The sequence below is a fragment of the Sceloporus undulatus genome, chromosome 1, assembly GCF_019175285.1.
Source record: "Sceloporus undulatus isolate JIND9_A2432 ecotype Alabama chromosome 1, SceUnd_v1.1, whole genome shotgun sequence".
Taxonomy (NCBI): Eukaryota; Metazoa; Chordata; class Lepidosauria; order Squamata; family Phrynosomatidae; genus Sceloporus; species Sceloporus undulatus.
The window spans coordinates 361,566,096-361,590,679 of NC_056522.1; the positions used below are offsets into that span (position 1 = coordinate 361,566,096).

A 24,584-nucleotide genomic window follows, 5' to 3' on the forward strand; every position below is an offset into this window, starting at 1 on the left:
AGGCTTAACTGCCAACATGAACTTTATCTTTAATTTTTTTTGCCACGTAAATCTTTCCTGGTCAATTTTTAGATCTATAAATTAGATTTGATAGTTCCATGCACAGCTAGTTGAAAATGGCCCTGAGTGGACAGGCCTGGAAACGCTTTCCTGGCTGGGTGCTAACCTGGGTTGGTCCCCAGGCCAGCATGGAGACAGGCAACTTTTTACATGCCTGTCCCCATATCAACCTTCCCTTCCCCCTGTGCCTCCATTATTGGGCGGACCCCTCTCTCTGCACCTGAAACAAAAACGGGGTGCCTGGCCATGTGGGTGCAGCCAGGCATCCCATTTCCATGTCAGATGCAACCATAGGGGCCTGTACACTATGCAGGGGAAAAGTAAGGAATGTGGGGTGTCAAAACAGCCAGGGTTTGCTGCAGAGGTTTCGGGAATTAGGCCTGTTTACCCTGGGATTGGGCTGAATTTTTTGAATCCATGTCCAATGTGCCAGGATCTGGCCCAATCCTAGCCCTGAAGTTTTGGTCTGCATCATCCAAACAGGATGACATGGGGCCAGGGAGAACACAGACTTTTTGGCCTGTGTGGATAGCCACGATACCACACTTTTCAGATTGCCCCTGCACAAAATGTGTGTTAGGAGCATTGTTGTTGTGTGCCTCCAAGTTGTTTACAATGTGCCCAAGAGATTCATGCCTGTCTGGAACTTTCAATGCTGTTGATGGCACTGGTGCTTTTAAACAAGTTCATTAATATACAAGAAATGTTATGAGAGATCCAGAGAGTCTTGTCCTCCAGTTCCATCTCTTCACTCCCTGCGTTTTCCTATTATTACTTCCATTTTTAACTTACACCCAGAAATAAATACATTTAAAAGAAACAAGCTGTCTTGGGTTTCTTTTCGGAGAAACACAAGATACCCATTAAATAAATACATACATGTGGAGATATATTTTTCTGAGTGGTATTTCTCTGTTAATAAAAAATGTGGAACAAAACAAATAAAAAACAATGGGAGGATTTCAGATTCAAGATAAAGATGTCTAAAGTTCCCACAAACCTCCATAAGTGAAGCAGAGCAGGTGTACACTGGAAGTTTTATGTGGCAGCATTTATAGTCAAATCACCTCTCTCCCTTGCTTCTGTAAGGCAATTGAAGTTTCCAAAAGCTTCAGCTTTTAAATACTGTATTTAAATAACAAAAATGTCAAAGCCAAGCCTGTTATGGTCTGGCTTTAACTCAGCAGAGTAGCAGAAATGTGTCTTTGTCTAACTATGGGGCAAAAAAGACCTGCAAAAAACACCGGGGGCGTGAGGGCGTTGCATTTGGATGATGCCCCCAAGCTGGCATCACTCCATGCACCCAACCAGACGGTGGGCAGCATTGGACTGCTCTGGCAGCATGACGTTTATATGCCGCATGCCGTAGGAGCACTGAAAAGCTGTGCGCCATGGCAGAAAAGCCCTTCTTTTTGGCCTGGAAAAATGCTGAATCGGGGCCACAGCATGTGGTTGCAGTGGCCCCGATTTGGTGATCAAAGTGGCAGCATCAAGCCACCCCTTCAGGACCATTTGTACTGGCCCTATGCTGCTTCCCTAAGAACTGAGACTGACAAAAAACAACAACACAAGTAGCTTGTAGTTCAAAGAAAAGTTTACTAATGGCATTAATCTATATATACATAGAAGCTATAACCTCATCTAGCTAGTGAATAGTTCAGGTCAAAAGAAATCTTTAACTCACTATCTTTCCAAACACACACATATTCTCACAGTCTCATACTCACACATTCAGCCTCACTTGCACTCTCACACAATCACACACAGTCTCTCTCACAGTCATGCTCTCACACACACATTCAGTCTTACACATACTCTCTCTTACAGTTTCACTCTCATCTTCACACTCACACATACTCTCCCACACACACATTCAGTTTTACTCTGGCACACTCGCTCTGCACCTCCTCACACTCTCTCTGACCCGCATTCTACACGCATCCCCCGTTCAGACGTGGCCTCCCTGGGCGCCCCGTCCTGAGAGGCGACCTGAGGCGGGGGGGGGGAGAGCGGGGCAAGAGTCCCTCTGCCTTCCCCTTCCCTTCCCTTCCTGAGGCCTGGGGCACTCCAGAGGGAGGGCCCTGCTCCTGGTCCTCCCTGTGAGGCCAATGCAGCTGAGACTGAGAGAGAGGCGAAAGGCCCGGGCGGGAAATGGAGGCGTCGGAGGACGTTGGTGCCCACGTGACTCCGGGGAGCCAATGGGGAGGCGCCTGGGGAGCCCCGCCGTGAAGCCGGGCGCGTAGAGACTGACTGAGACTAGGGCTAGTGCTGCTGCTGCTGAGAGAAGGAAGGGAGGAAGGAGGAGGCCTGGCTCTCGCCCACGGAAGACCGAGGCACACGGAGAGGGAAGGGTCCTGCGCGGCGGAACCAGGAAGGAAGGGAAGGAGGGAGCGGGACTCTAGTGGCCGCCGCCGCCGCCTCCGCCGCTTGTGAAGGCGAAGGGGCGGGGAGGGGGAGCATCAGCCGGGCTTCTCCCGCGGGACGAGGCTCCGACTCCCCGGCCTGGCGGGCCCCCAGCAGCCCCCCAACCCCCGGCCGGCCATGCCGAATAAAAACAAGAAGGAGAAGAGCCAGGTCAGCAGCAGCAGCCCCCGGGAGAGGGAGAGGGGCCCCGGGGCAGGAGGGAGCCTCTCCGGTGGGGACCCCCCTCAGGGGAGGAGGAGGAGGAGGAGGAGGGCCGGGTCCCAGGAAAGACTGGTTCACCCAAGGGCTGCCCCCGGCTGGGATCTCTCTCTCACCGCTTGGGACACTTGGGAGTGTGTCTCTCTCTCTCACACACGGCTACCTTCTGGCACTAGGGAAAGGGGGTGTCCCTGGGTGGGATCTTTGCCCGCTTGGGAGTGTGTCTCTCTCTCTCACACACACCTACTTTCCTGTGGGTGTGTAACACACACACTTACTCTCTTGCACTAGTGAAAGGTGGGGACCTTTGGTGGGACCTTTGCCCGCTTGGGAGTGTGTCTCTCTCTCTCACACACACACACACACCTAGTTTCTTGAGGGTGTGTAACTAACACACACACACACACACACACACTCTTACTCTCTTGCCTTAGTGAAAGGCGGTGTTCTTGAGTGGGACCTTTTCCCACTTGTGATCTTTGCGAGTGTGTAACACACCTACGCACACAGGCACACACAAATACCTGCTTACTTCTTACACTACAAATACTTACCTCTTGCACTAGTGAAAGCTGGGATTCTTGGGTGGGATCCTTTTCCACTTGTGAGTGTGTAATACACACACCTACTCTCTTCCATAAGTGAAAGGTGCTGTTCCTGAGTGGGACCTTTTCCCACTTGTGGTCCTTGGGAGTGTGTAACACACACACACACTCACCTCTACTCTCTTGCACTAGTGAAAAGTGGTGTTTCTGAGTGGGATCTTTGCCCATTTGGGATACTTGGGAGTGTTTAACACACAGAGGCACACACAAACACCTGCTTACTTCTTACATTACAAATACTTACCTCTTACACTAGTGAAAGGTGGTGTACCTGGGTGCGATCCTTTTCCTACTTCTGATATCTGGGAGTGTATAACACACACACACACAACCAATATATAAATACCTACCTACTCTCTTGCACTGGTAAAAGGTGGGGTTCCAGGGTGGGATCCTTTCCCCTCTTGTGATACTTGGGAGTGTGTAACACACCTGTGCACATAGGCGCGCACACACACAAATCCGCCTACTTCTTACAGGGCAAATACTTCTTCACTAATGAAAGGTAGTGTTCCTGGGTGTCAGCTTTTCCCACTTGTGATACCTGGGAGTGTGTAACGTGCACACACAAATATAAATACTTACCTACTCTTGCACTAGCGAAAGATGGTGTTCCTAGGTGTGATCCTTTCCCACTTGTGATACCTAGGAGTGTATAACACACAGGCGCATGTACACACACGTGCACACTTACCTGCTCTCTTACACTAGTAAAAGTTGTGTTTGGGAGGGTGTAATACACAAATGCACACAGGCACACATACACACAAATACCTGCCTACTTCTTACACAGCAAATACTTACCTCTTAAACTAGTGGAAAGTGGGTGGGATCTTTCCCCCACTTGTGATACTTGGGAATGTGTAACACACACAGGTGCGCACACGCACACACAAATACCTGCCTGCTCTCTTGCACTAGTATTTTTGGGTGTGATCTTTTCCCACTTGCAATACCTGGGAGGGTATAACACACATGCACAACCAAATACAAATACCTACCTACTCTCTTGCACTAGTGAATGGTGGTTTTCCTGGGTGAGATCCTTTCTCCACTTGTGATACCTGGGAGTGTATAACTAGCACACACACACCAATATAAATATCTGCCTACTGTCTTACAATAGTGAAAGATGGTGTTCCTTGGTGTGATCCTTTCCCACTTGTGATACCTGGGAGTGTATAGCACATACAGACACACCCACAGATACATGCACACACGCCTTCTTACACTGTTACACTAGGAAAAAGGTGGTGTTCCTGGTGATGACCCTTTCCCACTTGTGATACTTGGGAATGTATAACACACCCACACATATATCTACCTACCCAGTCTATTACGCTAGTGAAAGATGGTGTTCCTGGATGTGCTTCTCCCACTTGTGATACTTGGGAGTGTATAACACACACAAAGACACACTCTTTACAAATACCTACTTACCTATGCTCTTCCTGATCTTCTCCCTCCTCCATTGCAAAAGGATAGTACTTTGAGGGGGAAGCAACAAAGACCCTTGTGGCATTTTAAGGCCTGATAGATTTATTGTGGCATAAGCTTTCAATCTGTTTGTCTTTGTGAGGTGCTATAAGACTTTTTGTTGTTGTTGGAGCAGACTTGAAACACAGCTACCCCTTTCTGTAAGTTGTTACTGTTGAGATAGTTTTCTAGATATGTTGACTGTTCTCTTGGTAAAGAGTGATAGGTTTATTGTGGGTGATTTATTGTGGCTTTATTGTTTATTCTGTTAAGAATATTGTGTGTGTGTGTGCGTGTGCACGTGTTAAGACTGGCGTAACTAAGGGCAGAAAACCTCCCCAGCGGAGTTAACAAGGTGGAATCAAAACTTACGGCATTTAAAGGGAGCGTGTACCTACCTTACCAATACTTTTCTCATTTTTCTGGGGGTTGACTCTCTGCTGTAGTAGTTGCAAAGGTGCCAGCAAGCAATTAAAATAAATGTTAAGGTTTAACATGCTGTCTCCTGTTCAAGTAGGAAATCCTATTTATAGCTTGAGACAGGCCTAGTCATTCTGAAAGAAACGGCATTTAGGCATAATTTTAAGTAATGTTGTAATCGTATGCGTGTAAAATTGGGGGTCTTATTATTGCTCAGTGTCATGCATAAACTTACATAGGATCAGGCTAACTTGAGGCTTTTGTCCTAAATCCTGTTTTTAGCCCTAGAGCAGACCCACTGAATCAATAGCACTAATAGTTGATTTATCAAATTTCTGGGGTGGGGACAGTTGGATTTAAGTCTTTGTTTCCTAGCTGACAGATTAGTTGAGGCAGAGACCTGGCCTTTTACAGGCATTCCTAGCAGTTTATTTTAGTGGAAACACTAGAACAGAGGGCCCTTCTTCCACTTAACAGCTCCCTATACTGTTGAATTCCATGTAGCATCTCCACATCTGTTCAGAATTTGGGTGTGTTTATTGTACTGTGTATTTTATTACTTTTAAGCATCGCTATGATGTTATCCCGCTGGTCTGCTGCAGCCTTTTTTGGACCTAGTAAATCTCAAAAAAGAAATACAGTCAGCCCTCCTTTTTCACGGGGGATACATTCCGGACCCCCTTGCCAAAACGGAGTTTCACCTATATTCAAGCCCCATTGACTTGGATATAGGAGTAGGGGCCCATGCCCCATTCATTCTCCCTCCGTTCATCCCTCACACATAAGCGAGGGACATGAGTCCGAAGACCGCAAGAACGGAAGGAGGACTGTATATTGATAAAAGAAATATATTGGGGGATGAGGGGTCCAGGTGTCGTATAATGGCTGCTAACTTAGGTTCTATTTGTCAGCTGTGTTATAGAGTGCTAGAAGTGTGATGCAGTAGCTAAAAAAGCCAATGCAATTCAAGGTTTCATCAATAGAAGTGTAGTGTCTAGATCAAAGGAAGTAATAGTACCACTATATTCTGCTTTGCTCAGGCTTCACCTGGAATACTGTGTCCAGTTCTGGGCAAACAATTCAAAAGTAGTTTTTTATGGGTTTTTCGGGCTATATGGCTATGTTCTAGAAGGAGGAACATACAGTGGCATAGTAAGCTATCCTTTGGGTCCCTTTCACCATTCAAAGTTAGCTGTATCTCCTACATCAGGGGTAGGCAACCTGCAGCCCGCGGGCCGGATGCGGCCCGGCGAGGCCTTGGGACCGGCCCCAGCCCGGTCCTGCCGCCGGGGCCTTTGGCGTCTCGCTCGAGGGGCATGGTGGGGCAATTGTCTATAGAAGCCTCAGAAACATGCATTTATCTTAACATTTTTTAATAAATCAGCAGATTTTTTCGCATGTCCTCCATTTTTTATTTAAAAAGTGCCTTCCATTTGAAAATGTTGTCCTACATTTGTCCTGGTTTATTTATTTATTTATTTAATTTTTTTTAAATTATTTAATTATTTATTTTTTGGCTTTGGCCCTCCAGTTGTCTGAGGGACAGCAACCCTGCCCCCGGCTCAAAAGGGTTGCCTACCCCTGTCCTACATGCAGTGGGAAACCTGTCCACCACATGGTGCAGGGAATCTTCACTGTGAACATAAGTAGAACTTATGCATGGAGACCAAGTGTAAACTAGACCTCAGAATTCCTTTACTGGAAGTGGTGTCATCACTTGTTAAAAGTCTGCTATTACAGGAGTCTCTGACATTCATCAACATCAGCTGTGACTATCAAACCTGCTTTTAAAATTCTGCAGGGAGTGATGTTTCTCAGAACTCAGTGTGCCTGTTAAAATTGCTACACTGTTTTTACAAATTAGAAAGCTTCATCTGATTGCCCTACTTGCTTCGGCTTTCAATGAACCATGCTCCCCTGTTTGTTCTTTTTCTGAGAACCTCCTTTGCTATTTTAAAACTATTGCATGTTTGCCTTGACTTGTACTGAGATAGTTTCCTTTGTCTTTTAAAACTACGCTGCTTGCTGAGAATAGACAGAGGCCAATTTTCTCTTGGTTCTATTATGCATGTTTCATTTTACTCAGAAAGGGGAGCTTTAACAAAAATTGTGCTCTGTTTCTGTTCCTGCTTGACATTTATTTATTTTTTTCTGTAAATTCCAGGAACCTCCAAAAGCAGGGAAAAGTGGGAAAAGTAGCAAAGATGTGCAAGATAACCTGGATATTGAGGTAAATGATATTATTATTTTTTTAAAAAAACTGCTGATATTCTAGAATATTTAAGATTTCCTTTGTTGGTACAGTACATGTTATTCACGGCTTCTCACTTCTCCTGGAATCGCCAGCCATTACAAATTTATAAAAAATAAGTACAGTGCGCCTGCGCCATATGTGGCTTCCTGCTTTCGTGGAAGCCGCACGACAATATAAACAATGGCACGCACTTCGCCGCCGCATGCACACAACCCATTGTTTCCTATTGGGCGCAAGCATACACGGATTTTCCCTTACACGGGGGGGTCCAGAACGGATCCCCCACATAAGGGGAGGGCCCACCGTAAGCCTTTCTTATTTTGTAAAAAGTGGCAATGTTGTGTGTTCAATAAAATCTTTACTCAAGAATTTTCAGTTCATTCTGAAGAAACTGACAGATAAGAAATCAGCTGGGAACTGGGAAGGCTACTATTTTGTTTCACCTTGGCAATAAACATTCTAAGTAGCCTTGGGTCAGGGATGGGCAACTTGTCACTCTCCAGATCTTGGACTGTGGTAGCCATAATCCCTTATAATTGGGTGTAATGTCTGGGGCTGATAGGTGTTGCAGTCCAACAACATCTGGAGCACAACAGTTTGCCAGCCGTTGCCTTCACACTTATTCCCCAAGTTCCTCTTTCCTGAAATCTAAAATAATGTTGATAATAATGCAGGCCTACCTTACAAGAATATTGAAGGGTTCTTGTGAGGAGCCCTGGTGGCGCAGTGGTTACATGCCTGTACTGCAGCCATTCACTCAAAACCACATGGTTGCGAGTTCAAGACCAGCAAAAGGGCCCAAGCTAAAATGAGTACCCAGACTGTTGGGGGCAAATTAGCTTACTTGCCTGTCCACCGCTTGATCTTTGGAATAGCGGTATATAAATAAACTATTATTATATTATCATCATTCGCAGGAAATGCTTTGAATACTTACCAAAAAAAAGTACAAGATAAAAGCTAAGATTATTATTGGTAGGCTTTCTTTCTACCTGATTTTGAAATACTTAGTAAATGCCATGTTTATCTGTTCCTTCATCCATTCACACTCTCTATAATAGCTTTCGGCCCAGCAATAAGGAATGACTTATGCCATTTAAATTCTGCTGAGTACTATTTTAAACCATCTCTTGGTTTAATAAAAAGATATGCTGAAACCATCTTTCCTATCCTAAACATCATACTACTTTCCAGGGGTTGTAGCACCTTTGAAACTAACTGTGTGAAAAAAGTTGCAGCATGAACTTTCCTAGACTTGTTCTACTTCCACATGAATCTTCACACATCTGAGGAAGTAGACCAAGTCTACGAAAGCTCATGCTACCACATCTTTCACACAGTTAGTCTCAAAGGTACTGCAAGATCCCTTTGCATACTGATATTCCAGACTAACATGACTATGGCCTGTTACAGACTGCCAAAATAAAGCTGCTTCGGTCTCTTTGGAGGTATGCTATTTAATGATGCATGGGTCCTAAGTGTCCGGAGGTCGCACCAAGCCACCCCCATTCCTAGCACCGGAGTGCAGCTTTTGGTGCAGCTCCGGATTCTTAGGATACATGCATCATTTAAATAGCATACCTCCAAAGAGACCCGAAGCGCTTTATTTTGGCAGTCTGTAACAGGCCTATGTCTGCAAATCATACTTCTTTGAGAGCCATTTAAATACAATCTCAGCAGCTCTAGCTATTTCTTATTGATTTTAGTTTCATTTCTTCACAGGCATAGAGTATGAGAATAAATTTTAAATTCCAAAACAATAGACTATGGAATAACTATCTTTCTGCATCATGTTCTTCAGTGTTGAAGGTGTATATCTTAACGTAAAACAAGAGATACTCTTTTCCCACTTATTATCTCTGGAAAAGAAATAATCTTAGGTTTTCATGTGTAAAACTATAGTTTGCCTCATTTTTTAGATTTCAAAATAAAAAATGTGTGTTTGTGCGTTTGTTGTTGTTGTTAACTGCTCCTGAGTCAACCTCAACTCATGGTGACCCTGTGGATGAGACATCTTCACGATCCCCTGTCCTCCACTGCTCTGCTTAGTTCCTGCAATTTCATGTCCATGACCTCCCTGATTGAGTCTATCCATCTGACGTATTGTCTTCTTCTCTTTCTACTACCCTCTACTTTTCCTAGCATTGTATCTTCTAGTGATCTGTGCCTTCTCATTATGTGGCCAAAGTACGACAGCCTCAGTTTGACCATGTTGGCTTCCAAAGAGATTTCAGGCTTAATATCTTCAAGGACCCATTTGTTTGTCTTTTTGGCTGTCCATGATATCCTAAGCACTCTTCTCCAGCACCACATCTCAAATTAGTTAATTTTCTTTTTGTCTGCTTTCTTTACTGTCCAACTCTCGCATCTGTACGTACGTGTGTACTGAAGTATTAGGTTTAGTAGACCATGAATGCATAGCTGTTATGACTTTTTAAAAATAGTTAAAAACCATAGACAACAACTTTTTAAAAGTTCCAAAGTATTGAAAGTTTCCAGATACTCTGATGCTGAGGCAAGTAGCATCTGAAAGATTTTCATGTGGTGCTGTGTACCACTCACATTATTCTTTGTGTGTGCTATTAGCATAGATTCACTATAGCCCCACCTTATTTTCAGCATAACTTGCATGTGATGTCAACACAAATTTATTGTTAGTCAAACCAGAATCAACTCAGTGGGTCCAGAAGCTGTGTTTGTGAGCAAAGTTTAGAACTAATAGTGGCATCTGTCCTGCTGCCCAGCAGTCTGGGTGTATGGAAGATTAACTTCTGTGCATATTAAAGAAAAGCATAGTTTCTTTGTCATCCTCTGATAAATTCACAGCCTCCTGTTTGCATGTTGGAAAATCTTATGTTTAGGAACATGATGTATAGTTGGCCTTTGGTATCTGTGGACTTGTCATCCGCAGATTCAAGGATCCATGGACGGCAAGCCTGCAGTTGTCCCCCATGGCAGTGCGTGCTCATGGTTGCACCACCATGGGAGATAACGAAAATTAATGGCAATGCAGCCACGTGCATGCACTGCCACAGGACAACAGGCTGTCTCTAATGCTGTGACCACAGGCACACACCCCTCATTTGGGACAGTGCAGGCTTGAGCATCTGCAGATTTTGGTATCTGCCGAGGGGGAGGGAGAGTGTCTGGAACGGATACCAAGAGCCGATGTATTTCACTTGCAAATTCAGCCTTTGGCGAACTGCAGAAAATTTATTTAGAAAATCCTTTGTGACCCTAAGTTTCTGTACAGCAGCTACCATGAAAAGGATACATGCAAAATTCTGTAGCTTTTACCTGCAGCAAAACTTAACACAAAAGAGAATATGTGGTTTCCTGCAACTTTAAGCCATTGATCTGCAAAAAGAAGTTATAGAGAAAAAATCTGTGTTGCTAAAGAGAACTGAATGAGAGCACTGGCTGAGATGTGACTCTATATGTGCTGTGGTTAGCATCCATGGATGATACTGTGTAGTGGCTAAAACCATGAGAACTAAGCACTGATGTATCTCAGCACATAATTTATTATTGGCAGAATAACTATATGGAGTTGGTACAGATTTGATATTCTTTTCCATACATTTTTAACCAGAATATGCTAGTTACTATACTATGAGCTTGGGGAGTGGAATTTTTCTTGGTCCACAGAATGAAGTAATCTTCTTCTATGATCACATCCTGAAAGACTATGAACATGCTATAAAGACCTTACAAACTCCATGCTAACTTACTCTTTGGTGTGCTGTCCAATGCGAAGTTCTACCAGTGCAATATCTATTGGCTGAGAAGTAGTGAATCTTGTAGAAAACCAAGCAGTTGGATGCTCCCTAGATAATAGAATCAGCACAACCTGTGCACAGTGTGAAGCAGCATAATCAAAAAGTCAAATATAGAAGCTGGCTTCAATTAGTTTCCTTACCATCAGCTCTTGATTACATTCATCAGTATCTCCAAAGCATATATCTATTCAGCTAGTGTTAATATCTGTACCATGAAAGGGACTGAAGTTATTTAGTTTAAAAGTCAAGTAGATATTCTGTCCAGTAAAAGGGACAGAAAGGGACTGTTCAAGGCCCATTGTTCCCAACATTGCCTCTCCTCCTCCCCATTTGAATATCTGTCTTACATACTGTACTTTTGGCTAATTTGGAAAATATCATCTTGGAGCTCTGTATCTAGCAGTTTATTTGCATGTGTTGTTATTTCAAGTTCTTGTGAAAAAAGCCAGATTGTGAAGAATAGAGACAGTCCTTTGTTTGAAGAACATCCCTCAAACATTTTATTTATAGAGCCCTTGTGTAAACCTTATCGTCGTACTGCTCGTGCTTATTTTTACATTGCTTTCTTTGTATATTTGAAAGTGGTGGTTAAATGGCTAGGTTGTGTGTGTCATGCTTATTCTGGATAGCCTTAGGTCAGGGCTACCCAGCGCAACATGTATGTGCCATGAGACTGCCCTATTTGAAGTCTAAACAAAAGTGGATTCATAGCCAAAGTTGTATACTGTGTTAGACAAGAACTACATGCCATAACTGCTGCTTTGCTGATTCCTAAATTACGTCTTTGTTTTTGCTGTGCTGATTGCTTCATGTTATTTTTCTTTTCTCAGCAATGTCTAGTATAGCAATGCTGTGAGATTTCCTGATTGGCTAATTAAGGGAAGCTTAAGTGAGCAAGCCCACAAATGATGTGTCATATGTTTTGTATTACCAAATATCAGGAGAAGAGCAGGAAATTCACCACTGCAGTTTTTGGTAGCAGTTGTATGTCTCATTCTGACCTCATTGTCATTCATCCATCAGAGTCTTGCACATTTCCAGTGGGATATCTGGTTGTCATAAGTGCATTTTTAAAACTACAGTTCTCATTATGTAGCAATAGCAAGTACATTTCTATACCGCTTATCAGTGCACTTAAGCACTCCCTAAGCGGTTTACAAAGTATAAACTAATTGCCCCCAACAATCTGGGTACTCATTTTAGCCACCTCGGAAGGATGCAAGCCTGAGTCGAGTTTGAGCCCTTTCGCTGGTATTGAACTTGCAACCTTGTGGATTGTGAGTGAGTGGCTGCAGTACAGGCATTTATCAGGGTTCCTTCTCTGCACTCCCAAACCTACTTGAAACAATCCAAGAAGCCCCACAGAAATTTTCTTAAATAATTCTGAGTAATGGTTCTCTGAAATTTTGTGATGAGTTTTTTTTCCTTCATGTGATGGAACAGAAGTGTTAAGTTCTGTGTTTGCCTTCAAATCAGCAAAAGGATTGCTTACAAGGAGCTTCCTAAAATTGAGGCAGCATATGCACAGTTGAGGAAGCCATTTACTTTTGAGCTGCCAAATTTCTTAACATATCTTTTTATTTCTTCTAATAGGTAGGAAGGAAATAAAATGTGACTAGTAAAATTACTTATACTGTATTGTTTCCTTTAAGAAAACACTGGTGGTGGTGTTCACCATTTCTGATGGGATCAGATTAATATAAGAAATACTTTTTGTTGAATTTGTGGAGGTCAACTTTGCCCTCAAGCATTCAAACACAAAAGTCTGTAGTTGTGTACCATCCCTTGTACATTCTGATAATCACATGAGGGAATTTTTAGTAGCTGCAGGTGAGATACTTTTTATATGCCCCCCCCCAAAAAAATTATTGGATTTTATTCAAAAAAATGATTTTAGGAACTAAATTGAAGCTTATCAGTGTTAGTACTTTTCTTACTGTGTTTTGATTTTATTTGTCCAGTGGTGTAGGACTGTTCTGAACCACCATCTGTGAAACTTATCAAGGAGAGAAGACTGGCTTCAGCTTCCAGCCAAACAGATACACTTCAGAAGATATATACAGATATAAAGCTTTCAAGGAAATTTAAAAACTTGGGGGAAGGAGACTATTGGGTCATTTGTTATTTAAAAGATCTGAAACATCTGCAGTCAGTCCTTTTAATTTCAAAGCCTTGTTCAGTTTTTTAATGCATGCTGCTGCAAGCCGCTTTCATGCATGCACATGCCTGCAGTTGTAGGGAAAAATGAAAAGTGAACCAGGCTGAGCTCAAGGGACAATTGACAATGATTTCTGCCAATGTTGTAGTACTTTTTCTAGCTACCATGATCGTGGGAATTACTGTGACTATGTCCTTGTACAGCCTTGTTAACTCTTCTGTTTATCCATGTGATTGTGGGTGTGTGCGTTATGGAGAACAGGTTGCAATTGCTTATTTGGAGTATGAGAACAGAATGTAGTAGGTGTGGTATAAAACAGTAGGCACATAAATATTATTAAGCATTTTAAAATTTTATTTATTTATTTCCCTTACAGAATTGCTTCTTTATCTGATTTTTATAGCAGCAGTTCAGATCATTTTAGAAAGTATTACTTTACACACCGTGGCCCAAATCCTGTTGTTAATCCTAACTACAGTGCAGCCATTTAATCAGTTTGATTTACCTATGTGTTTTCTCATCATTTAACAATTTATTCAGTGGGTCTCCTGTAGTTGTGACTAATAGACAGGATTCCATCTTGTACCTCCAAGACAGTTTAACTGATCATTGCTTGTTCCACATTCATGTTGCTATTTATAGATGCTAGGGCTACCATAATATCAAGCAGTTTTAGAAAAGTTACCCATCCTGCATTGTTTTCTGCAGCTTCTTTACCAATATTAATTCATACAATTTCATCCATTATGGCATGCAGAATTACTGAAATGGCATGGCTCTCTAGGAACAGTATGAGTGATACCCATAGAATTGATGTTCTTCAGCAACTAGAATACCAAGACAAGACATACAAAATTCCTGTGTAATTTGGAGTGACCTCTACATTAACATCAATGTTATTTCTTCTGTCTGGGTTAGATGAACAATGTTTAGAGCAGAGCTCATTCTCCATCTGTCTAGTTATGATATTTGGTAATCTTATTCATTTCAAGTCTCACTTAGAAAAACACTGTGATTGCTGTGGCAAACAGATACTGTACCTGGAAGTACCCTAGATCAATAATGTGGTCTGAGCCACATTTCAACAATAGACCTTTATGCATTGCTCAAATGTAGAGATACTAACTAGACAGACAAAAGTGCGGAGATTCTAGTTTCTTGTTTGTTGTTTTGCCTTCAAGTTGTTTCTAACTTCTGGCAACCCTAAGGCTAAATCCTATGAAGTTGTCTTGACAAGATTTATTCAGAGAGGGTTTGTCATGGCCTTCCTCTGAGACTGAAGGAATGTGACTTGCCCAAGGTTATCCAGTGGGTTTCCATGGCTGAGTGGGGAGATTTGAACCCTGGTTTCCCAGTTTCCTAGTTCAGCTGGTTCTCAGCTGGTGTCTTGTAGTTAGGCTGAAAAACTCATTAGCTAGTTTCTTTATATGGAGCCAGTTTTCTTCACCTTTAAGCAGGAGCTAGTGAGAAGCAGATACTGACGAAGTCATTTTCTTGTATTATTAATTATAGGTTTCCTCTCAAAAGATGTCTCCACAAAACAGCCTCTCCTGCAAGAGATAAAGCAGGTTGCTATTTACATAGATAGTGACTGTGATGCCTTTGGCATCATGGCGGTTGTGCTAAAAGTCAAATCAGTCAGAATTCCAAAAGTTTATGAGGTTCACTTGGTTTCTGTAGGGGTTTTTTTTGTTTTGTTTTCTTTTGTTTTTTGTACAAGTTTGTCATTTATGTTGCCCATCCCCTGGGATTGCAGTCAGTATGTTAAATACCAAACTGGTTTTTCATATAGATTTGTATGGAGGATGCTGTGCATTCTGTGCTGATTCTTTCCGTCAACTTCTTGCTATAGAGTCTCTATTTACTTGGGAATAAAAGGCCTATTAAACTCCCTGGCATTTTCAGTCTATACCAGTGACGGTGAACCTTTTGGAGGCCGAGTGCCCAAACTGCAACCCCAAACCCACTTATTTATTGCAAAATGCCATGTCTCTCTGGCTTTCTAGTAACAAACTCTAGCAAACTCTGTGCTGGGGCGACGGCACATGTGCCCACAGAGAGGGCTCTGAGTGCCACCTCTGGCATGCGTGCCATAGGTCTGCCATCACTGGTCTATACGATAGAAATATGTTGTAAGATAACACAGTACGGTCAGTCTTATTCACATACTGTAAAAGTAAGCAGCTGTCATTTAACTTCAGGCAGATTTTCCTGACCCTGTCAACCCATGCCTTACCAGTTTCTTCACTATCATCTATCTCTTTCTAACTCACTGTCTTCATTCATGTTTCAATCTCTGATTGTTTTTTACTTTTATGTGTCGACTTATCTGAGAAGGTCAATGTAAGTACTATATTTCAACATTCATCAAAAAAGGAACCATCCCATTCTTTGCTACGTGTCCTTAAGTTGTACCTTCTATCTATGGGTCATATCAAAATCCATAATTTTCGCTCCAAACCCTGTTCTCAACTTATACATCCGGTTGACTTATAGTTGAGTATATACAGTAACTCATTTTGTTTATTGAATAAACCTTGTCAGAGGCATTCATTCACTGTATTCCTCAGCTCAATTTTTCAAGATTTCTTAAACTTATACTATGATGATATTAATATGAATATCCTGATTATATTAAGCCAAAGGTCTTAAACTAAATATCAGTTAATAACCAAAGCCTACAGAATAATGATTTATTTTTCAAATTTCAGTATAGCACAAATTACAATTTTTGTGGTTTTTAGACTATAGAGTAGACATTTACATTTTTTAAAAAAATATTCCATTTTCATTGTTGGTATTAGTTGGGGACTATTGAAAACCACACACTTTGAAAAATGATCATTTCACACTGAGCTTCATAGGTATGAAAGCAGTTTTGCTGTTATTCATTGTGTTCATTTGTAGTTTTCATAAATATTTTCTTTTCTCACAGTGAAATTTTTAGTGCCTTGTGAAGCCATGATATCCAACCAAAAATACAGACCTTCTTTTCCAGTAATAATTCTGTTATTTTTTTATCTTAGAAAATTGTCATACCATTTTTTCTGACATAGCAAAATGCATGTTGATAGGACAATTAGATCAATATCCAATATAAATGGGAATATTCTTAAGCATTAATATCCAATATATATAGGAATAGTCAGAAAACATTTTTCTAAATTGTCCTTCTGGTAAAGAATTGGTCAGCTTTTTGCTTCTTCATTGTTTATAAAAGGTTCACCAGACAGTGGAGTCTGTGCATTCTTGCTACCTTGGATGCGATGATCCATAGTAATTACCATCTAAACACACATAATTATATAACAAAGGTCCCAAGTGGCCAAATTAGTTCCCTTTATTGGTGAAATTCCTCATAAAATCCTGCCATTTGTCTTGAAATAACATGGTCTGGAAGTACTCACCCTCTGGTTCCAGTACCATTTTGTTTTTTTAAGTCCCTTAATTGGGGAGATGTCTATCCCAGATGTTTGAATGAGACACTTCCACAATATCACTGCAGCTAAAAAACTGGACAGCAATAATCCATCAAAATCTGAGGCATATAGCCTCAAAATATTTGTAAGTGCTCCTCCATCATATGGACTTGGATAACTTGCTATTAATGTCTGTGTGATGGGTTGTTTTTCCCCCCGAAATGAATTTTTGGCTGCTGTTTGTTTCCCAAAAAAAATGCATAATTAAGAGTGGCCCTATGGTGGGGCCCTGGAGAGCAAGTTTGGGTCTGAAATCTTCTGTTACTCACCCTGTTATCTATTCCCAATTACTATTCTATTGTACAGAAACTACAGTAGTTTGGTACCTGAAAGCATCTGCCTGATCCAATCCTCCCTGATCTATACAGTACAGTGGTCCCTTGCTATCTATGGGGGATCTGTTCTGGACCCCCTCACCCCTCCAACAGATAGCAAAAAATGCTATCAAATCCTGTTGTTTTCAATGGGCGCACATGCATACACATCAGTTTTAAAAGCCAGGGTTTGCCATTTGCAGAAACACAAATCCATGGATGGCAAGCCTGCGGTTGGTGCGGGCACACTGTACAAGTGTTTTCTGGCTAGAAAACCACAGCTGTTGGTGAAGTGCTTGGATGATTGAAGACCATCAAATGTAGCCGTAGGGTTGCCATAATTGTCCACTAAAACCTGGGATAAAATGTAGGACAAAATCTAGACCCAACTGTAGAACAACTACCTGACAAAACTCAGCCCAAAATGTAGGGCATTTAAGAAAAATGAGGACCTTAACTGTCCTACATTTTGGGATGAGTTTTGTCCTGCAGTTGTCCTACAGTTTGGTCTAGATTTTGTCCTACATTTTGTCCTGGGTTTTAGTAGACAGTTATGGTAACCCTAATTAGGGAAATGAGGAATGAGATGGGCCTCACAAAAATGAGATTAGTAAGTGGCCTTTTCCTTTTTAGGGTATGCATTTAAGGACAATACAAGAAAATTTGAAATTGCCTAGTGCTTTACCTCATTTCCAAGCATATAGCTTACAGCATGATTAATTTTTTTAAAGCTATTGTGGGTTACTGATACTTCTTTGTGATCAGTTGGCAGTCCCTAAATTAAAAAGTTGTAACTAGAAACAGCTATTTTGACAGTTGAAGATACACTGCTGAAATATGTGAAGTAGTAGCTAGTTGATGAGAAAACGGTACCAATTGTTGCAGGGATGGGGGGGATACATACACAGTCCAAGTAGCACATTCAGAGGGCATTGTGTGCAACAATTAACATTGTCATCTCCAACATGTAGAGAAATAGGAATTCTTGGGTTTGATCCAGAGTGACCTTTAAAGTAAAGGCCTTGTTGTTTGAGTAGGATGAAGGTGGGGAGGATTTGTGATTTCTGCACTCTCCCTCTGCAGTTCTTGAAAGTCCTTGGGAAGGGATTAAACAAAGGAGAGGTGGCTCTGCTAGTCCAATTTCACTTCTGAATTTTTTAAAGTTCTAGCATGTAAGCACTGGGTTGCAGGTACATGCAAGATAGTATATAGGTGATTGATACCTTTTATGTACATTGAAGATTAAGGTGACAGTGAGGTGTGTCAGAAAATAAATACAAGATCATTGCAAGAAAAGTAATAATCTTTTAAATAAGAAATAGTGTGGGTGATTGGCCTAATGCATCATGGTGACTTCTAAAATACATGGAGGTCAAGAAATCAATATGGAAATCACATGTGAGCTAAAAACGTCCTCTTACAGTTGCCATCAACCATAGTTTCTACCATTTTCAAAAAGTTTATGTATCTTGTTGAACCATGCAGGTGAGTCTGGGAACTTCAAAGTGTTTCTGAAATGTGAATAAGCAAATCAAATATTAAGTGAAGCCTTTACTAACTTATTTATCAGACCTTCACAAAGAGTCTTACTAAAGCAAATTGAACAGTGATCATTGCTTTGTTTCTCCAGGATGTTTACTTTCTGAATCTTGACATGAATGTAGCAGCTATTACAGTTTATGTTGGAACTTCCTGAGTCTGTCTCCTGTCATCATGCTGGTGTCCCTTTTAGGTTTTCCAGTGTAGGTTTAAATACTGACATGAGTGGCCAAAAATAAGGCTTGGCCACTCATGTCATTAGAAACGAAAACTATTGTTGCCTCTATTATATTACATTTTAGAAATCTAATTATGCTTTGCTTTACTTTTTATGAACAGGTGACATGCAAAAAATCAAATACTATACCGCCTACACCACAGTTATCTAAAATCAAAATACCTCCTGCTCAAGCTGTAGTGAAGAAAGAGAAACGACAGAGTTCTTCAAGATTTAGTATTAACAATAACAGAGAACTCCAAAAGCTGCCAGCTTTAAAAGGTATTTGTTATATTTCTTTCCATGATCCTTGTCAATGAATCATATTGGTAATGCAAGAGTGGGAGCCTTTTTGCCACTGTAGCTTGTGTTTTAGAAGGATTTTGGCATGCACAGCAAAACTTCTGACTGTTTCTCCTCAAAGATCAAGTGTTGAATGTAGTCAACAAGTGTTGAATGCAGTATGTGATAGTGTGAATTTCCCATGTTTCAGGAGTGACTTGTCAAGCTGTGCATAAACTGCTGTTGATGGAGAGAAGGAAGAACAAGCCAGTCCCACTCCCAGCACATGCAGCTAACAGATGCCCTCTCTATTGTTGCCTCAGGGCACTATCAGAAAATTACATTCCAAAACACATGGGATAGTGTTGTGCTGCCCTAATGCCTGAAAACAAATTAACTGAGAGCTACTTTGGGTGTCACTCTACAGATATTTTCTTCAGGGAGGTACTTGATACAGAACCAAGTTTACTGCAGCACTCAACGCGACAGTTAAGCTTTTATAATATGTTCAGGCTGTTCAATAATTTTAGGAGCCAGCATGGCGTAATGGTTTGAGCATTGGACTATGACCCTGGAGGCCAGGATTGAATTCCCGCTTGGACATGAAGCCCACTGGGAGATCTTGGGTAGGTCATATGCTCTCAGCCTCAGGGGAAGGCAACGGCAAACTTCTTCTGAACAAATCTTACCAAGAAAACCCCTTGATAGGTTCGCCTCAGGGTCACTTTAAGTCAGAAACAACTTGAAGACACACAACATACACACAGAATAATTTTAGAGGGTATGGATTGGATCTTGAAGATTCTGAGTGTTCATGTTTCACAGCCAATAAGCAGCTTCCAGTAGGTCTTTCACTACTTTAAGAGGCATTGATTCTTAAATTAGTTTTAAGAGATGGTGCAGATTCAGCAGTGAGTATTTTGCCATTGTGGTAAACAGTATGGAGTAAGCTCGGTTTAAAATTCTTGGAAAATTATGAAGCTGTGGGAAGAATAATTCCCCTTTTTGGACAGTGTGGGAAGAGATAGAGGTGATGAAGAAAATAGATACAGTATATATTCATGTATAAGTCTAGAACTTTAGTTAAAAAAAATGACCCCAAAAACCTCAGTCAATTTATCCACAGGTCAGTGTAAGTACTGTGCCTTACCTCTTATAAAAAAGAAACCATCCCTTGGTGAAAGCCAAGAGTGTAATCTATCCTGGAAGCCCTGACTTTCCTCTACTTTCTCAACCATCCAGCCTTTAGGTTGAGCACAAACGGTGCTTGCTGGAATTTTGTACGTTTTTTGGCATTGTTTTCCTTTGCCCTGTTCTTTACATCCTTTGTTACATGCCCTTAAGTTTTACCCTTGACATATCCATGGGCCATATCAAAACCCATTATTTTGACCCCAAAACCTGCCCTCAACTTATACATGAGGTCGACTTATAGTCGAGTATATACGGTACATACTGTACACAATATTTATTAAACCTAAATTGAAACTTGGACTGCTACTTTATCAACATAAAAATGCACCATTAATAACTTAGCATGTGCCATACTTATTTAAGTATTTAGTAGCTACCTTTAAGGGTAAAATCCCTCCCAAGACAAAAAAAAAACGCCTACACAAATGTTAGTTCAATAAGTTTAATAAGTTGCCCTCAAAAAGTATAATTTTTTAATTCAGGATTATGAATGAGCCCTATACAAGGGACGTAAAATACTGCACTCTTTTCTTTAAACATTTATATTTTTGCCATTGCTGCTTGAGAAGGGGAGAAATCAAAAAATAACTATCATAATTTGTTAGTAAACAAAAGAAAGTGTACTTCGTTAACTGAAACAGTTTGTATACAGTACTAATCTTAAAGTCTAATAAAATATTTACAAATCAGATTAAATTTTAAGATTCTATAGCATACACAGGATAATCATTTTCTTGTGCTATAGACTGTCCTACATAAAACTGTTTACAAATCATATTTTGAGTATGTAACACCTTGTCTGAAATGGCATTTCACTCATAACAAAAAGCAGAGGTCATTTTTAGCATTCCCCAGAATGTCTAATTTTGTATTAGAACAACAAAAAAGTTCCTCTTCCTTTTCTTTTTATTGTTGGATTTAATATTTCTAAGTGCTGCAAGATCACACTACCTTTTCCTTCACCTGGACTGAATTTGACCATCCAGACTGGTCGCTAGTGCTGAACTTGGTTTTATTGGAGGGTATGAAGCTGACTCTAAATCCTGTTAAAACAGCATGGTATTGGTTTGACTGTTGGACTAGGATTCCAGGAGTCCCAGGTTCATATCCCTGCTCAGCCATGGAAAACCGCTGGGCACGTCACACTCTCTCAGCCTAAAAGGACAGCAATGCTACAGCTTGGGTTTTAGACTATTTGAAAAACTGTATCTCCTTATATGAGCCTTGTTGAACTCTTAAGATCTGTGGGGGAGGCTTTCTTTCTGCCCTACCCACCATCATAGGCATGCCTGGTGAGAACCCAAGAAAGAGCTTTCCCAGTGGCTGCTTCCAAGTTGTGGAACTCCCTTCCTTGGGGAGATCAGTTGGCCTCTCCCTGTTGTTTTTCTTCCACCAGCAGGTAAAAACCTTTTTATTTAAGTAGGTCTTTGGTTTGTAATATATTGTGGAAAACAGAGCTTTTAATGGGGGTGTTTTCTGTTTTATCATATCTTGTATGTGTTTTCAAACTGCTTTTAACTTGCATTTTTAACTTTTTTTTAAGAGTAGGTGTCTAGTTGAATTGTGTTGTAACTTTTGTATCAAGAGTTGCCTAGTTGTTTGGTGTTTTTTCAAAAGGTTCCTTGGAACCTACTGGAAGAAACATAACAACAAATCAGAGGGGTCACTACACAGTAGTAACTGTGATATATGCAGATACTCATGGTGATGCTTAACTGCAGCAATGGTGAATGAGGGAAAGTTGTGTCTGGGATGAATGAGTGCATTTTCTTATAGCACCACAGTCTATTTTTACAAAGGTAGATGGTTCAGATTTGCCACTGTAAACGTAACCAGTCTTTATGGAGAATACTGTGCTCACATGTAGAACTTTAAATATGCGACTTGATTGTCTGGGCTTGATTTAGGTATTAGCAAGTAGGTGTTTTATGTGCTTTTTGCTGGTTATCAAAAGTTACCATACCTCAAAGCTTGTAATTAACTAAGTTGTGAGAAGTGGCTGGCTGTGACTGTATTATAGAACTCACTGGGATTAGTAATTTCATGCATAGATTTTGGTTTCCTAAGGCTGTGTGCTTTCCCTGTTATCCATGCTTGATGAGATGTTTGAAACATGTAAATACTGTTTGCATTGTGAGAACATTTAAATGTGATGGGCAAACTTCTTTACCCTGCATATCTACCTGTCCATAATCCGATCCTTGCCATGCAGTTGAACATATGTTTGATTGACCCTTCCTTGCCTACCAGGATGGACTATTTGTTACTATAACACTCCTTGTGTTGTTGTTTTTAAAGAAAGTCACAAATTCCACAGATTCTCAAGTTTGTGTGTAATTTACATTTAAACATTAAATGAAAATGTGGCACAACTCACATTTGTATCATTTTGAGAACAGAATTGTTCAGATTAAAACCCGCTGTAGTCCTAAGGAAATTCTTCAAAACGAATTCTAATTCACTTCTGTTTTTAACTTGGACAGTGTAGGATAAAGCCTTAAGCAATAAGAAGAAAGTCTGTGGGACAATTTTTGTCCCCTCCTCCTTCTCCTCCAATGATCCCCCTTCAACTTCTCCAGATTATCTGGGGACCTTCCTGTACAATGTGTTGTACAGCATGGTGGAAGCATCTCAGAGGTGGGGTTGTGGAGGCATTTTGCACAAACTTATGCAAATAGTTGAAAAGAAATCACTAGGACTTTAAACAATACACACTGGACAGGTGTGTGAAATTAATTGTATTAAATGGCTTGGGCCCGAGTTACTTGAAGGACCGCATCTCCCCATATAATCTGCCCCGCACTCTCAGAACAACCGGGAAGAATTTGCTCGAAGTCCCTACTTCGAGATATGTTACTACTTCTCAGAGGGCCTTTTCAGTAACGGCCCCCAAGCATTGGAATAGTCTTCCCGAGGAGCTCCGTCTCATTACCTCCCTTGAACTGTTTAAAAAGAGACTTAAAACCTTTCTCTTTAACCAAGCATTCACCCATGTTCACTGAAGTTATGTTCGATCCCCTTTTCTCCCCCTCACTTACATACACCTATGAATTGGATTTTAATTGTATATTGCAATTAATGTAATGTGGTTTTAATTTTATGTTTTAATAATTTTACTATGTACACCGCTTTGATCACTGCGGAAAAGCGGTATAGAAATAAATTTTATTATTATTTTATTATTATTAAATGTGAAATCTATGTGAGGGAAGTTACTTAAAATGTGTTTTATTTTATTTCTAATAATAAAAGCTTTTATGGATGTGATTTTTGTCTTGAATATACCAAGTGAGCTGAAACATGGAGTTTTGGAACCGTTCGTTGTTTTTTGTTAACTGTGGGTCTAGTCACCTTCAAGCTATAGTGACACTATGAATGAGACCTCCAAGTCACCCTGTCATCAAAGCTGTGCTCAAGTCATGCTTACTCGAGACCATGGCTTCCTTGACTGAGTCTACCCATTTGCATTGCGGTCTGTCTCTTTTCCTACTGGCTTCCACCTTGCCAAGCATTATTGTCTTTTCTAGTACGTCATGACTTTTCATTATAATATCCAGAATACGATAGTCATTTTGGCTTCCAGGGAGAGTTCACACCTGATTAGCTCTAGGGCCCATTTATTTGTGGTTTTTTGTTTGTTGGTTGGTTGGTTTGTTTTGGGGTTTTGTTTTGGTTTTGGTTTTTTTGCAGTTCAGGGTATCCACATACCTCTCCTCCTTCACCACATCTCAAATGAGTTGATTCTCTTTCCATCAGCCATCTCCACTGGACACCTTTCACAACCATAAATGAAAATTGGAAATACAGTACAATGGTACAGGCAATCCTGATATTGGGATTTGGGACCGTACTACACTAGTATCTGGAAGTTGGGACTGTTACTTTTTTATATTACAACACCCAGAATCTGATATTTTAGGGAGTAGTAATAAAAAAGTAACCAAACCTGATTTACCTGTCCATACCTGTATAATCAAATCCTATATTTGTTTCATCTTTGTGATACGGTTAGAAGTCTGATCCACAAATAAGACTGTAAGCCTGAGGGCAGGGAACCGTCCAATTAAAAAGATTGTATGTACAGCGCTGTGTAAATTTACAGCGCTTTATAAATAAAGGTTAATAATAATAATAATAATAATAATAATAATAATAATAATAATAATAATAATAATAATAATAATA

General features: G+C 40.7%; 1 protein-coding gene across 3 annotated transcripts in view; it reads left to right on the forward strand.

The window, feature by feature from the left end:
* The first annotated feature begins 2,304 nt into the window (after positions 1-2,304).
* The window catches only part of PPP2R5C (protein phosphatase 2 regulatory subunit B'gamma), a 102,908-nt gene continuing 80,628 nt past the window's right edge, over positions 2,305-24,584 (forward strand). The window contains exons 1-3 of one of the 3 annotated variants that reach the window (XM_042466425.1): positions 2,305-2,634; positions 7,348-7,413; positions 19,046-19,205. In XM_042466425.1, coding sequence (XP_042322359.1) covers positions 2,602-2,634; positions 7,348-7,413; positions 19,046-19,205 — 259 coding nt within the window. In that variant the 5' untranslated portion in view covers positions 2,305-2,601. The remainder of the gene's footprint in view (positions 2,635-7,347; positions 7,414-19,045; positions 19,206-24,584) is intronic. The other 2 variants (XM_042466427.1, XM_042466426.1) reach the window with 2 other exon arrangements.